The sequence below is a fragment of the Helicoverpa armigera genome, chromosome 1, assembly GCF_030705265.1.
Source record: "Helicoverpa armigera isolate CAAS_96S chromosome 1, ASM3070526v1, whole genome shotgun sequence".
In the NCBI taxonomy this organism is placed as follows: Eukaryota; Metazoa; Arthropoda; class Insecta; order Lepidoptera; family Noctuidae; genus Helicoverpa; species Helicoverpa armigera.
The window spans coordinates 17,920,015-17,931,423 of record NC_087120.1 but is presented as its reverse complement, the minus strand read 5'-3'; the positions used below and the strand labels follow the sequence as shown (position 1 = coordinate 17,931,423).

At 36.1% G+C, this 11,409-nt stretch overlaps 2 protein-coding genes across 2 annotated transcripts; one reads left to right on the top strand and one right to left on the bottom strand.

The window, feature by feature from the left end:
• Positions 1-347: 347 nt before the first annotated feature.
• LOC110372437 (zinc finger protein 26) lies at positions 348-3,092 on the bottom strand. The gene is made up of 4 exons (XM_021329139.3): positions 2,959-3,092; positions 2,232-2,405; positions 1,627-1,853; positions 348-1,355 (listed from the first exon to the last, which is right to left on the bottom strand). The coding sequence occupies exons 1-4, from the start codon at positions 3,022-3,024 to the stop codon at positions 518-520; spliced, it is 1,305 nt and encodes a 434-aa protein (XP_021184814.3). The 5' UTR covers positions 3,025-3,092; the 3' UTR covers positions 348-517.
• Positions 3,093-3,754: 662 nt separating this feature from the next.
• On the top strand, positions 3,755-8,766 carry LOC135117394 (ubiquitin-conjugating enzyme E2 G2). The gene is made up of 5 exons (XM_064036605.1): positions 3,755-3,912; positions 5,416-5,497; positions 6,582-6,700; positions 6,997-7,137; positions 7,776-8,766. Exons 1-5 carry the CDS (start codon positions 3,870-3,872, stop codon positions 7,895-7,897), a joined length of 507 nt encoding a protein of 168 aa, XP_063892675.1. The 5' UTR covers positions 3,755-3,869; the 3' UTR covers positions 7,898-8,766.
• The last annotated feature ends 2,643 nt before the right edge of the window (positions 8,767-11,409 follow it).

Here is an 11,409-nt window from a genome sequence, read left to right as displayed (position 1 = left end):
TTGCTGGTTGGTTGGTTATTGCTTTGATAAGTCTAATTTTTTGACATATTTTTTTATCAGTGGATTACCTACTTATTTTGTAATTTTAGTACTTGAATAATTTTTAATTGGCCCAATCCAAAATAATTTAAAAAATCATGCACACACTTAGCTTATCAAAAGCAGCAATGTTTTTCATTGCCGTCTTTGTACCTAGTCGTTGATCGAGATTTAATATTTATTATGTACCCATGTTATGTAAAACGTATGTTAGTTTTCAAGATATATCTATGGACCAATTCAACCTAAAAATAGAGGTAATTTGATTTGATTTTTGATAATGTTCAGAAATGAAAAAATATTCCTTATTTAATTGATTTATTTATCATGCAATCTTAAACAGTAATTAAGTAACTGAATCTAATTAAAAGTTAACAAGCTAAATAATAATATGATACGATGAATACAATATACAATGCTTGGTGCCTATTTCATACACATATTCATCACATACGTAAGTAAAAAAACTGAATCAAAGTCACATCGAAAGTACATTTTCAGGAACAACTTGTGCTTGGTAAGAGAAAGGATTCTGACTGGACGCCGAGCCGACTGCTAGCTCAGTAGCATAGTACAAAGTGTCGCCATCTTGCACTCGCTGCAAGTTAGCCAAGTCCAGGAAATCCATCTGGGCATCTTGGCCCTCGCCTTGCACAAAATTCGCCATAACGAGAGAATTCTCGGCAACATGCGACCGCATATGGAAATTTAAGTGACTGCTTTGTTTGAACCTCCGACCGCAGACAGTACACTCAAATGGCTGTATGTTTGTGTGTGTGCGCATATGCTGACGAAGGTGCACCGACTGGGAGAAGCACTTGCTGCAAATGACGCATTTGAACGGTTTCACTTTAGTGTGTGTGCGCAGGTGCTGGTCCAGCCCTGCCTTCTGAGTGAACGCCTTGGGGCAGTACGTGCACACGAAGGGACGGACCCCGGTGTGCATCCTCATGTGCTGCTGCAGCCCGCCCTGCTGAGTGAACCGCTTGGCACAGATGGAGCACTGGTGCGGCTTCATCTTCGCGTGCACGATACGGTTGTGCTCATCGTATTCATTGCTATTCAGAAATATTTGATTACAAATGCGACAAGAGAAGGTGAACCTATTAGGAGGCTGGTATTGTGGGGCGATAGTGTCGGTGGGGTAGAAGTCCCGGTCTAGCCGTTTCTCGCACACTTGACAGCGCAGCGCGGCTTTGCGTCTTTTCGTATGCTCTTCTCGATAGTGCACTGAGTAATCACAGCAATTGAAGAAAATCTGACGGCACTGCAGGTCCGGCCGCAGGGTCGAAGGGAAAGTGCAAGTAAAGGGCCCCCTGGTTGAAACAAATTAAAAAAATAAGACCCCAGGTTTTTTCAGCACACCGTCTAGATTTATAAAAAAAGTTTGCTAAACAATAAAGCTCAATGTTACCTACTAGTAAATAAATAAATGTTTATAATTTATTACCGTACAAATACACCATGATGACATGTTATATGGTACCAAAGCATATAAGTTTACGAGTGTCAGTTTTCACTGGTTTCCTTACGAAAAGTTTTTAGTTTAAATTCTATTACTCGAGTATAGAAACAAGACCTAAGTACCTCAAATCAATCGGCAGTTTTGGTTTCATCTGTGTCCTCTTGACGACACCATCTAGCCTGGACCGCTTTATCGTCTCAGCATCCAATTCGTTCCTCTCAATCTTGATGATCAAGTATGAGGTATCTTCGGTGAAGCATCGAGTCATGAACCCGTCACTATCAGTGGTCACGCCATCCATGTTTTTATCTAGAGGGATGAACTTGAAACCGCAGAGGCCGTTTATGTCCTGAACGAAATTAAAGTAGTTTTGTAAAATCCTCAGATTATAATTTATGTAGGTAACTACCTCTGCGGGATTGTTCGAAAGAGTTACCGTGGCTCTGGTACATAAGAGGCCTACGACGGAACACGACGGTTTTTAGTCAGTAAGAGTCTGACATTCCCTCACCGCCGCTTACCCACGGCGGGAGGGGTCATTTGATGATTTTGACGTCTTTAAAAAAAAGAAAACAAAAAAAAAAGGTTGGTGTAACTACATACGATCAAGATCAAGGTTCTTATATCTAAATTGGTCGTAAGATATAACTCGCATTTAAGGTGCAAGAGATTTTGAGATTACAGTTCACGTGTGCCATACATAGGGAAATCAAAACACAAATCTTACTTGATCACTAAAAGGGGTTGGTTTCTGCTGAAATTCTCCATCACTTCCTGACCCTTCCTCGTCGTGTTGGGTCTTTTTATGATTTTGCAAAGCCCTCCTATTGTAAAAAGTTTTCATGCACAGCTTACAAGTGTAGTCGGCCGCAGATTCCCCCCAAATAAGGGGATATTGTACCTGGTGGTTTGAATACCTACTTTATTTCAACCTGTAGATTTTATAAACTTTAAAAAGGCAGCTGGTAGTCTGGAAGTTGGTGATTGACACACCAGTTCATTAATCGAAAAGTAAATGTCGGCCGTGCGCCTGATCTCTCTCCGGTCGTGTCGGATTGCCATACTCGGGCTATGAAAATGAGAGAGTAGAGAGTGCACCTGTATCTGCGCCAATGCTTGTGTACTAAGTATAGGTATGTCCTGCGTAGCTGGCTTACCTCATTAAAACAATAACAGCCACCGTGGCCGACAATCGGCTAGGATACCATTACTTAATCATGATACTTAACTTTTTTTAGAGTAGGTAAAGGTGAATGAAAACTTCTTGACGAAACCTAACTTTTAAGTCTGAAAACCAATCCGCCTTGAACAAGCGCTGTGATTGACGTCCATTAATTCTTTGTATGAGAAGAGGCCTGTGGAGACTATGGACAGTCTGATGAACAGATGTCAACTGGATTAACTAGTAAATTGTAACACGTGTTAACGATAATGTAATTAATTTTATTACTCACAGAAGAGCCAGGCACGATTAACAATGGTTCCGATGGTGATACATTCTCTCCCACTTTTTCCATCATCGATATTGCTGCCTGCTTGTTATATATTACAGACTTTTATTTAAACGGCTAGCTAAAAACATCTGTTACCTAATAAAAAGGTATAATGAGTTGGTATGTAAAATTGAAGTGGCCAAAATATATTCTCACCTATTTTCTTGGAAAATTCTAACTTACCGTTGAATATTTTTTTTAATAATCATCCCAAAATTACATGCGATTAGGGCAAAACTTACGATTAAAACATAAATAAATAAATTTTCATTTTAATGACAGACTTATTTCAAAATCACCGCTTTTCTTTTGATTTGTGTACAGATTAAATAATTTGTGCACAGGTAACATTTTTGCTGACCAACTGTAATGTTTCACGTTTTATTTTAACAACTAAAGTGTTCATGTGTATCAAAAAGCCAAGTAAGAAGGTTCAGAAAAATTGAATTTATCAGAATCTGCTAGCCGAGTTGAATCAGTGGTTTGAATCCTATGCTGTGCACTGCACATGGTGCAGTATAGTCACGTAGGTCATCCAAAAATATATTAAATTCCACCGGCTAACCACCTAAAGACAAAAATAAAATGAGTCAAATCCTGCATAAAAATTTTAAGCGCTAGAGTAGTTGTTGTTAATTTCCTTTTCCTTTCCTCGCTTTTCTCACTAGTGACAACTAAACGTGATAACGTAGGAAAACTGTCATGCTTTATTTACCCACAATACCCACTTTGTGTAGCTGCAACGCGCCTATTTTCAGTAGTTGTCAGCAGTCAACGCACTTTTCTGTCATCAGCTGTGGTCATCATCAGATTTTTGGGCAAAAATTTGATTCAATGATATTATTTACATTCCCAGCTAACGAATAAAAATTATGGCTGGATCAGCGCTAAGGCGCCTCATGGCTGAATATAAACGTGAGTACGCATAAAAAGGTATTCTCAATATTTCCTTATAAAGTAAACTTTCACAATCATCTAAATAATTACATTGATAATTAGATGGAGATTGGTAAATTATAATTGGTTGTAATTACTATTGAGCATTCTTTTCCTTACTATAACTTTATTCTCTTGAATGGGCAGATAAAATATTGGTTTAATTAAAACTAGTTCATTGCTCCTTGCAACAGAAGGTTGTTAATAATTGATGCAATAATGGTTATTTTTATCGGTATCTGAACATATGTGCATACAGGCGGTGTGACTGCAAATTATTGGCAATTCATTCTGTACACAGTACTTACCTATTATAATGTGACGAATTTTGAAGTCTTATTAGCAATCACATTAATTAATGATGATATTGGTCTTGATTACTTTTAATAAACATACCTGTCACACCATAGCTCATTAAATCAGTTGCATCTACTTAAAGGTTATAACACAATCTGGACTTAAGAATATCTATTCATGGTATTATTTACATCTGCCGTAAAATTTATTCTTATAAGAAATCATAAATAGAGAATCAAACCTCATCTAATGATACATAGATAATTAACCTTTTGAACGCCAATGTCGGCTATAGCCGACATGAGCAAGCATGCCCTGTGCGCCAACGACGGCTATACTCGACAAAAAACAGGTCGCAGAAAAATACAAAATAAACCTATTAAATCATTACTTTTACGTATTTTTTAGTAGATTATTTAATTAAGATTTTCGGGCTTGGCGTACAGGGCATAGGAATACCGATATGGCGTGGCGGTGAAAAGGTTAAACAAAACATACCAGTATTCTGGCCATAAACAAGATACCATTAAGTTTTATAAGTAAAAATATTCAAACTCAGCCAAACTAAATAAATTCTTGCATAACTTGACATTGTTTGACCCTAATAAAGGTCATTATACATTTGGTAATACAGATTGGTTTCAAGTACAAACACTGTTTACCTAACTATCAACTTTAATGGGTATAACCACCACAACATCAAGTAAATAATCTTTTCCTTTTCGTCTCAATCCATCCTAAGGTGGTCTGGAAGAGATTGCTCTTAGCGACAAGACCGCCCATTATGTCACCTACTTTAACTAAGTTAAGATCAAAAATGTAAAATTGGTGGACCAAATAAAGACTATCAATCTATCTAAATATTAAACGCCTTGCTCGGGGACGGGTAGCAGCATCTCTGAAGCTAAGAAATATCTTTAACTGCGCTCACCAACATGCATACCCAGCGCTGTGTGTATGAACCTACCCCTAGCTTGGAGGAGGCCTGTGTAGTTTGTGATGTAGTAGATTCTCTCTTGACTAGAAGTAGACTCAACTCAATAAGGTTTATTCAAATTAAAGTTGAGCTTCTTTATGGTGATATGACTATGCACATATCACACATGATACACATCAAGTCATAAAATAACTGGTATATGGAACTGTGTGGATAATTAAACTTATAAGCTTATGTTCTCATTTCAGAGCTGACTCTAAATCCTCCAGAGGGCATAATAGCCGGCCCTATCAATGAAGAAAACTTCTTCGAGTGGGAGGCACTTATAACGTAAGTTTCAATCTATACACATAAATGATGAAATAATTCTCTTTTTTTTGTCTGTTTGTTTCTTCTTCCTCCTGTCCTGTTCCCAATTTTATTTGTCATCCTCTTCCATTAGACCCTGTCACTTGTCATACTGACACTCACTCCGTTCCTATTCATGTCATCTTTCAGGCAATCCATCCCTCTTTTCTTAGGTCTTCCTCTCCCTCTCCATCCATCTACATTCATACTTAGCACACACTTTGTTGCATGCGAATCATCCCTCCTCATTACATGCCTATACCATGACAATCTTCTACTTCTCATCTTTTGATATATACCAATTAGTTTGTTTATGTAACAAAATAATTGGTATATTACTCTGTTACTATTCAAGACAGCGGTCATATTCCAAATTATTAATTTAATATTTAATCTAAATACCTCTGACGTTGTAAGTCAATTGATCACATATCACTTATTATTTGATAAACATAGTGAATGAGGTCAATCACCTTGCTAAATTATTGACAAAGTTTTTTTTGTTTCTACTACAAATTGGTCAGCTTTACGTCCCATCTACTTTATAAAAGACCAGTAAGTCTGACACCAGTCTAACCAAGGGGTATCGGGTTGCCCGGGTAACTAGGTTGAGGAGGTCAGATAGGCAGTCGCTTCTTGTAAAGCACTGGTACTCAGCAGAATCCGGTTAGACTGGAAGCCGATCCCAACATGGTTGGGAAAAAGGCTCGGAGGATATTACTTTATAAAAGACATTGTACATATGTACTTACACAACAGAGGTCATTGATTTTGCACATCCATTTTAATACAAGTGTAATACATAAACCATCCTCTAAAATAATGTGTAATTTAAAAAGAGTAACCATGGAGTTTCTTGCCCGTTCTTCTCCATAAGAAGCTACTTTTGGAATGGCAACTAGAATCAAACTTAGTGATATTTTTGACGTTCATAAGTGCTTTTAAAGGCCTAAATGAAATAAATTATTTGACTTTGAGTTTCAATGGCTCCTCTATTAGTACAGAGGTTTGGTTGAGAAATAATATGAGAAAATCTTGAATATAATTTAACTTATATCTTTTGCAGTGGTCCCGAAGGAACATGCTTTGAGGGTGGAATATTTCCAGCGAAACTAGTCTTCCCCCCGGACTATCCTCTCAGCCCTCCTAAAATGCAGTTTATTTGCGAAATGTTTCATCCAAACAGTAAGTTTGTATATTTGATATTTGTAATTTTATAAAGAACATGATTAGGTACATATTTATATTATATAAAATGCTTTAATGTACTACAGTGCTTAAAATTGAGAATTTAATTTCACAGTCAATTCTTTAAACACAACCTAAATCTGCTCTTGTATAGAAATTAATTATAATACTTGCATGTAACTCTTTTTAAAAAACATGAAATCAGTACCAAATTACCATACACAAATATTTTATTAGCCTTTTTAAATTGTACATATTTTTTTTCTAATTAAAATTATTATTTGTGTTTGCAGTCTACGCTGATGGCCGCGTATGTATATCAATTCTCCACGCGCCTGGTGATGACCCCATGGGCTATGAGAGCAGTGCCGAGCGCTGGTCCCCGGTACAAAGTGTAGAGAAAATATTACTCTCCGTTGTCAGCATGCTCGCTGGTAAGAATCAACAATTTGTTTTATTAATTTAGAAATAGATATATAGAGTAACTGGGTTGAGCAGGTCAGATAGGCAGTTGCTCCTTGCAAAACACTTGTACTTAGCTGCATCTGGTTAGACTGGAAGCCGACCCCAGCATAGTTAGGAAAAGGCTCAGGAGATGATGATGAAATGTATTGATAGAAATACTATTTTTTTACTTCTACAAACATACAGGTTGTCAAATGTGATGCGAGTGTGTTTATTTGTTACTTGTTAACTTGCAAACAGCTGAATGGATTTGGATGAAACTTGGCAGTATGGTTGCTTATATACCAGAACAGGCAATCTTTAAACCGGCTGCGGAAAGTAGTTCGTTCAGGAAGTGGGTGAAACCAATGGCCTAAGCTAGTTTGCATTTCTTATAAATAATTATATTGAAAACAATTATATTTGTATCTGAATCAAAATGTACATCTGGCTTTCCTCCTAATATGAGATATTTTCAATGAATGTGCATTTTTCATTGCAATGTAGCTAAATACGGAAACAGATCTATGTTTAGCAGAAACCTGAAGTTAATAAGTTAATATAATGATCTGAATGATCTTATTTATTTTAATGAGTTTAATTTTAATCAAAAACTTTGTTATTTCAGAACCAAATGACGAGAGCGGTGCTAACGTGGACGCAGCCAAAATGTGGAGAGAGGATCGCGAACAGTTTAACAAAATTGCCGAGCGACTTGTTAGGAAAACCCTGGGTTTGCCTCCGCCGTAATATCATAGCAATAAGGTCGAATTTGACCACTTTTCTGGGAGATGGTGATTTTAACTTATTGATTCTATAAGCGATGTTTAGAAATCTTATAGATAGCTTATATATACCTTTTAGCGAACCTATGGCGTTAATGTGAAATTATGCAATTCAGCCGTGATTTTACCGATAGGTATACTGGATTCGTTTTGTGGAAAATATTGAGTGTAATACGCCAAAGTATCTTAAACGGCACAGCAATAACTTTATGACTGATATTAAAGCACTGAATTACTTAATTGTATTAAATAATGAACTTACATAATACTAATTATTGTTAACTGTTTTATCCATTCCTATTATACCTGTTATTTTCCATAAAATATCCAATGTCAATTTTATTATCCATAGTATGATCGAGGGTCTTATTACATGCAGTTGTCCATTGCAATCCTTAAATCATTTGGCGTAATATTTGGTAGCTTCCAAAGCACTATAGTTGTTTTATGATAATAGATTGGGGAAAGGAGATACATATCACGCGGCTTCCAAAATATGACAGAAAGATAAACATGGGAATATCCCATAGACAACGTGAGCTATAAGTATCTTCCTTTTTAAGTTATCCGGAGGAACAATGGACTACTGTATAAAATTATAAGCTAGTGGTACATTCATAACCATAGCGGCTCATAATATTACCTCTTCGTAGTTTCAATGATTATATCGAATTTAAATCTTTTAGCAATTTTATTAGAGGCGTAGGGGAAATTCCCTAAACATGTTTTACAAATTGTATTTATTGTTTTAACAGAATCGACTTCCTATAAGACAAGGCATAAATGAATATGACTCTATTGTAAACTTTTAATAAAATAAATATTTATAATTTATTTAATACTTTTTATTGATATTTTGAAACCCAATCGAAGATCGTTGAATTCCAAACCTGGTCCCTGGAAATGTCATATGACCTCCATGGTATAGAATTCATTTGTTTATTCCTTCGGCCAGGGTAGCAATTCTGAAATTACACGTCAATAACCAGAGTTCTCAATGGAGAAGGAACAATATTCTTCTTACAAGCTAACAGATGACACATCCAAGACGCTTATTAGTAAAAGAAATAAGAATTAATTAATTTACCACTGCAAGTGGTTTTTCAGCGGCAACAAAGTTGTTACTTCTTCGTAACAAAATCAACAATTTTATCATTAGTTTAATATACATTGCTGGTCTCGACATATCCTATCTATATAAAGTCGGTAAGCGGTATTGAAACTATCCTAAGTTACCAGGACAACATGAATGAATAAGAGGTGTTTCTGCCAAACGCCAAGATTATTTGCATTGAAAGCGACATCTAATGAGGTGCACGTTTATCTTCGAGTTGGGTATCAATGTGAATCTAAGTATCAAGAGATGGCGCTAGATATTTTTAATGTTTTTTTTTGTTGGCAGATAGAGTAGGTATTACCAAAAGTAGCAATTGGCCCAGGTTTCAACAACGACTTAATTATGAACAAGCGAACACGGCAGAATAATGCAGTTGCTTATTGCAGGTAAATCAGCAAGGAAAGAAACCCGGTACTTACAGTACAGTACATTCAATTACAAAATACTTATAATCAATCATCTAATTTAGAAAATACTTACCTGAATACTAAAATCTCAAATTTTTAATGTTTTGTAGTTATCATGTAATTTTTTTCTGTAGTTCTTATAAAAGATTTTATACATCAAGAATGCAGGTCGCCTCCAACAGGTATCTGTGGAGATCAAAGGGGGAGGTCTATGTTCAGCAGTGGACATCCTATAGCTGAGATGACGATGATGATGAAGTATTTTTAACATTTGATTGATTTTGGCCAATGATTGTGCCTACTTTCTATACAACTGCAGATTTCGTAAAGAACAAAGCACCTACCTAGAAACTTGTATGTACCTATGTAGCTAGGTAGGTAGAACTTAATAAGTAAAAGCCTGAAGCTTGAGAAACAACCTGTCGAGGAAGATAGATTGACACGGTGACATATCGGTGTTAAAAGCTTTATTCACATAGTAGGTGTACTTACTTCGTCTAGAATCCGACCCCAACCCAGTTAGGATAAGGTGAGGTAAAGGATGACCTTTTCTAAAAAAAACAAAGGGTAAACTTTGGGGTTCTGCACCTCAAAGCTTCAAACCTGGAAGTCTAATCTTATTTTGGATAGGACCTACTACCTGCATACCTGCTCAGTGATATTATTCAAGCAAGGCAATAGACAGGCACGCGTTTCAGTATCTGATTATATACAATACGAACTATCTTCTATTCATGGCACCTTATAACATTGTAGTTGATTTGGGAAATTAAGTAATTTATAGTCTCTTGAAAAACAAATTGCAGCCATACCAGCTTTTGCCACCCTATGAATTTCATCGCTAACGTATAGACAGCCCATACAACCATTTTTGGTCGCAGATATGATAAAGATGTAACAAGTCGCAACAGTTTCGTAACAGGTACGACACAACGTGACTGTGTAGGGATTAGCTTTTATGTGTTGTAACGGTTCAGTAAAAATGTGACGGAAACTAGATTCAGTAACTTTGTGTGGTCGCTGTGTCGATACTTTACAGCTTAATTTGTAACGACACATTTTAGAAACTTTGCGTTTGGTTTGTAACCAGTGAGCAATGTTGACACAATTGTGTCGTAACTGGGTAGTAACATGGTGTAGTCGATGTTCCAGAACCCTTTAACACATTTAAAACATGACGAGAGCCAGTTATTCTCAAACTGTCTATGTTTTCTGCCGTTACCAACCATTTAATGAAATTTAAAATGAGTAAACAACCAAAAACCTTACGTAAATTCCGATGGACTTCAACTTTTTACAGAAGAGTTAAAGAAATAAGTACCAAGTCCCAAAATATCTCTGGTCCCTAATTGTACTCGTACACAAGTTTTTCTTTATTATAATAATATTTTTTTCATGATGTTGCATTGTTGGTAGGGCAAATTGACGGATACCCATTTTATTGAACTTAAAACTTATTCTTTTCTAGGCCATTTACAGGAAAACAGTACGGAATTTAGTGGAGGAGCTTAGTGGTATAGTCCCTACCCTAGTGCCAAAGTTTCAACATTCGAGCTCCAAATCGCAGTTTTTTCTTTTTCTCGGCCAAAACAAGACGTCTTCGTCTTTAACCCAAGTAACCGACTTACTAAAACTTTGGAAAACACTGTAACCAAATATTAAGAGAAACCATCTTAAAAATCTAGTAATTTTGTAACAATTTACCGTAACATGTCGACACGTGTCGACACATTATCGTAACTTTGTGACTAGTTGCGACGAGCATATTTTTCATAACAAACATCAAAAATGTTTTTTCATAGTTCATTATTTACCAATTTAATGAGTAAATCTTGCTTAAATAATTTGTATTAGGATTAAAATATTTGATATTGTATTTAAATGGAAGCTATTGAGCACTCGATGTGCATCATTTTATATTTTTATTTTATTTAACAAAAGTTTTTCTTTCGC

Excerpts from the sequence above, each read along its gene's own strand:
- LOC110372437 (XM_021329139.3), bottom strand. The coding sequence starts at position 3,024 with ATGATGGAAAAAGTGGGAGAGAATGTATCACCATCGGAACCATTGTTA. Across the intron at positions 1,854-2,231 it reads CAACCCCTTTTAGTGATCAA|GACATAAACGGCCTCTGCGG; the intron begins GTAAGATTTGTG and ends AATTTCGTTCAG. Across the intron at positions 1,356-1,626 it reads AAACTGCCGATTGATTTGAG|GGGGCCCTTTACTTGCACTT; the intron begins GTACTTAGGTCT and ends TGTTTCAACCAG.
- LOC135117394 (XM_064036605.1), top strand. The coding sequence starts at position 3,870 with ATGGCTGGATCAGCGCTAAGGCGCCTCATGGCTGAATATAAAC. Across the intron at positions 5,498-6,581 it reads GAGTGGGAGGCACTTATAAC|TGGTCCCGAAGGAACATGCT; the intron begins GTAAGTTTCAAT and ends TATCTTTTGCAG. Across the intron at positions 6,701-6,996 it reads CGAAATGTTTCATCCAAACA|TCTACGCTGATGGCCGCGTA; the intron begins GTAAGTTTGTAT and ends TTGTGTTTGCAG.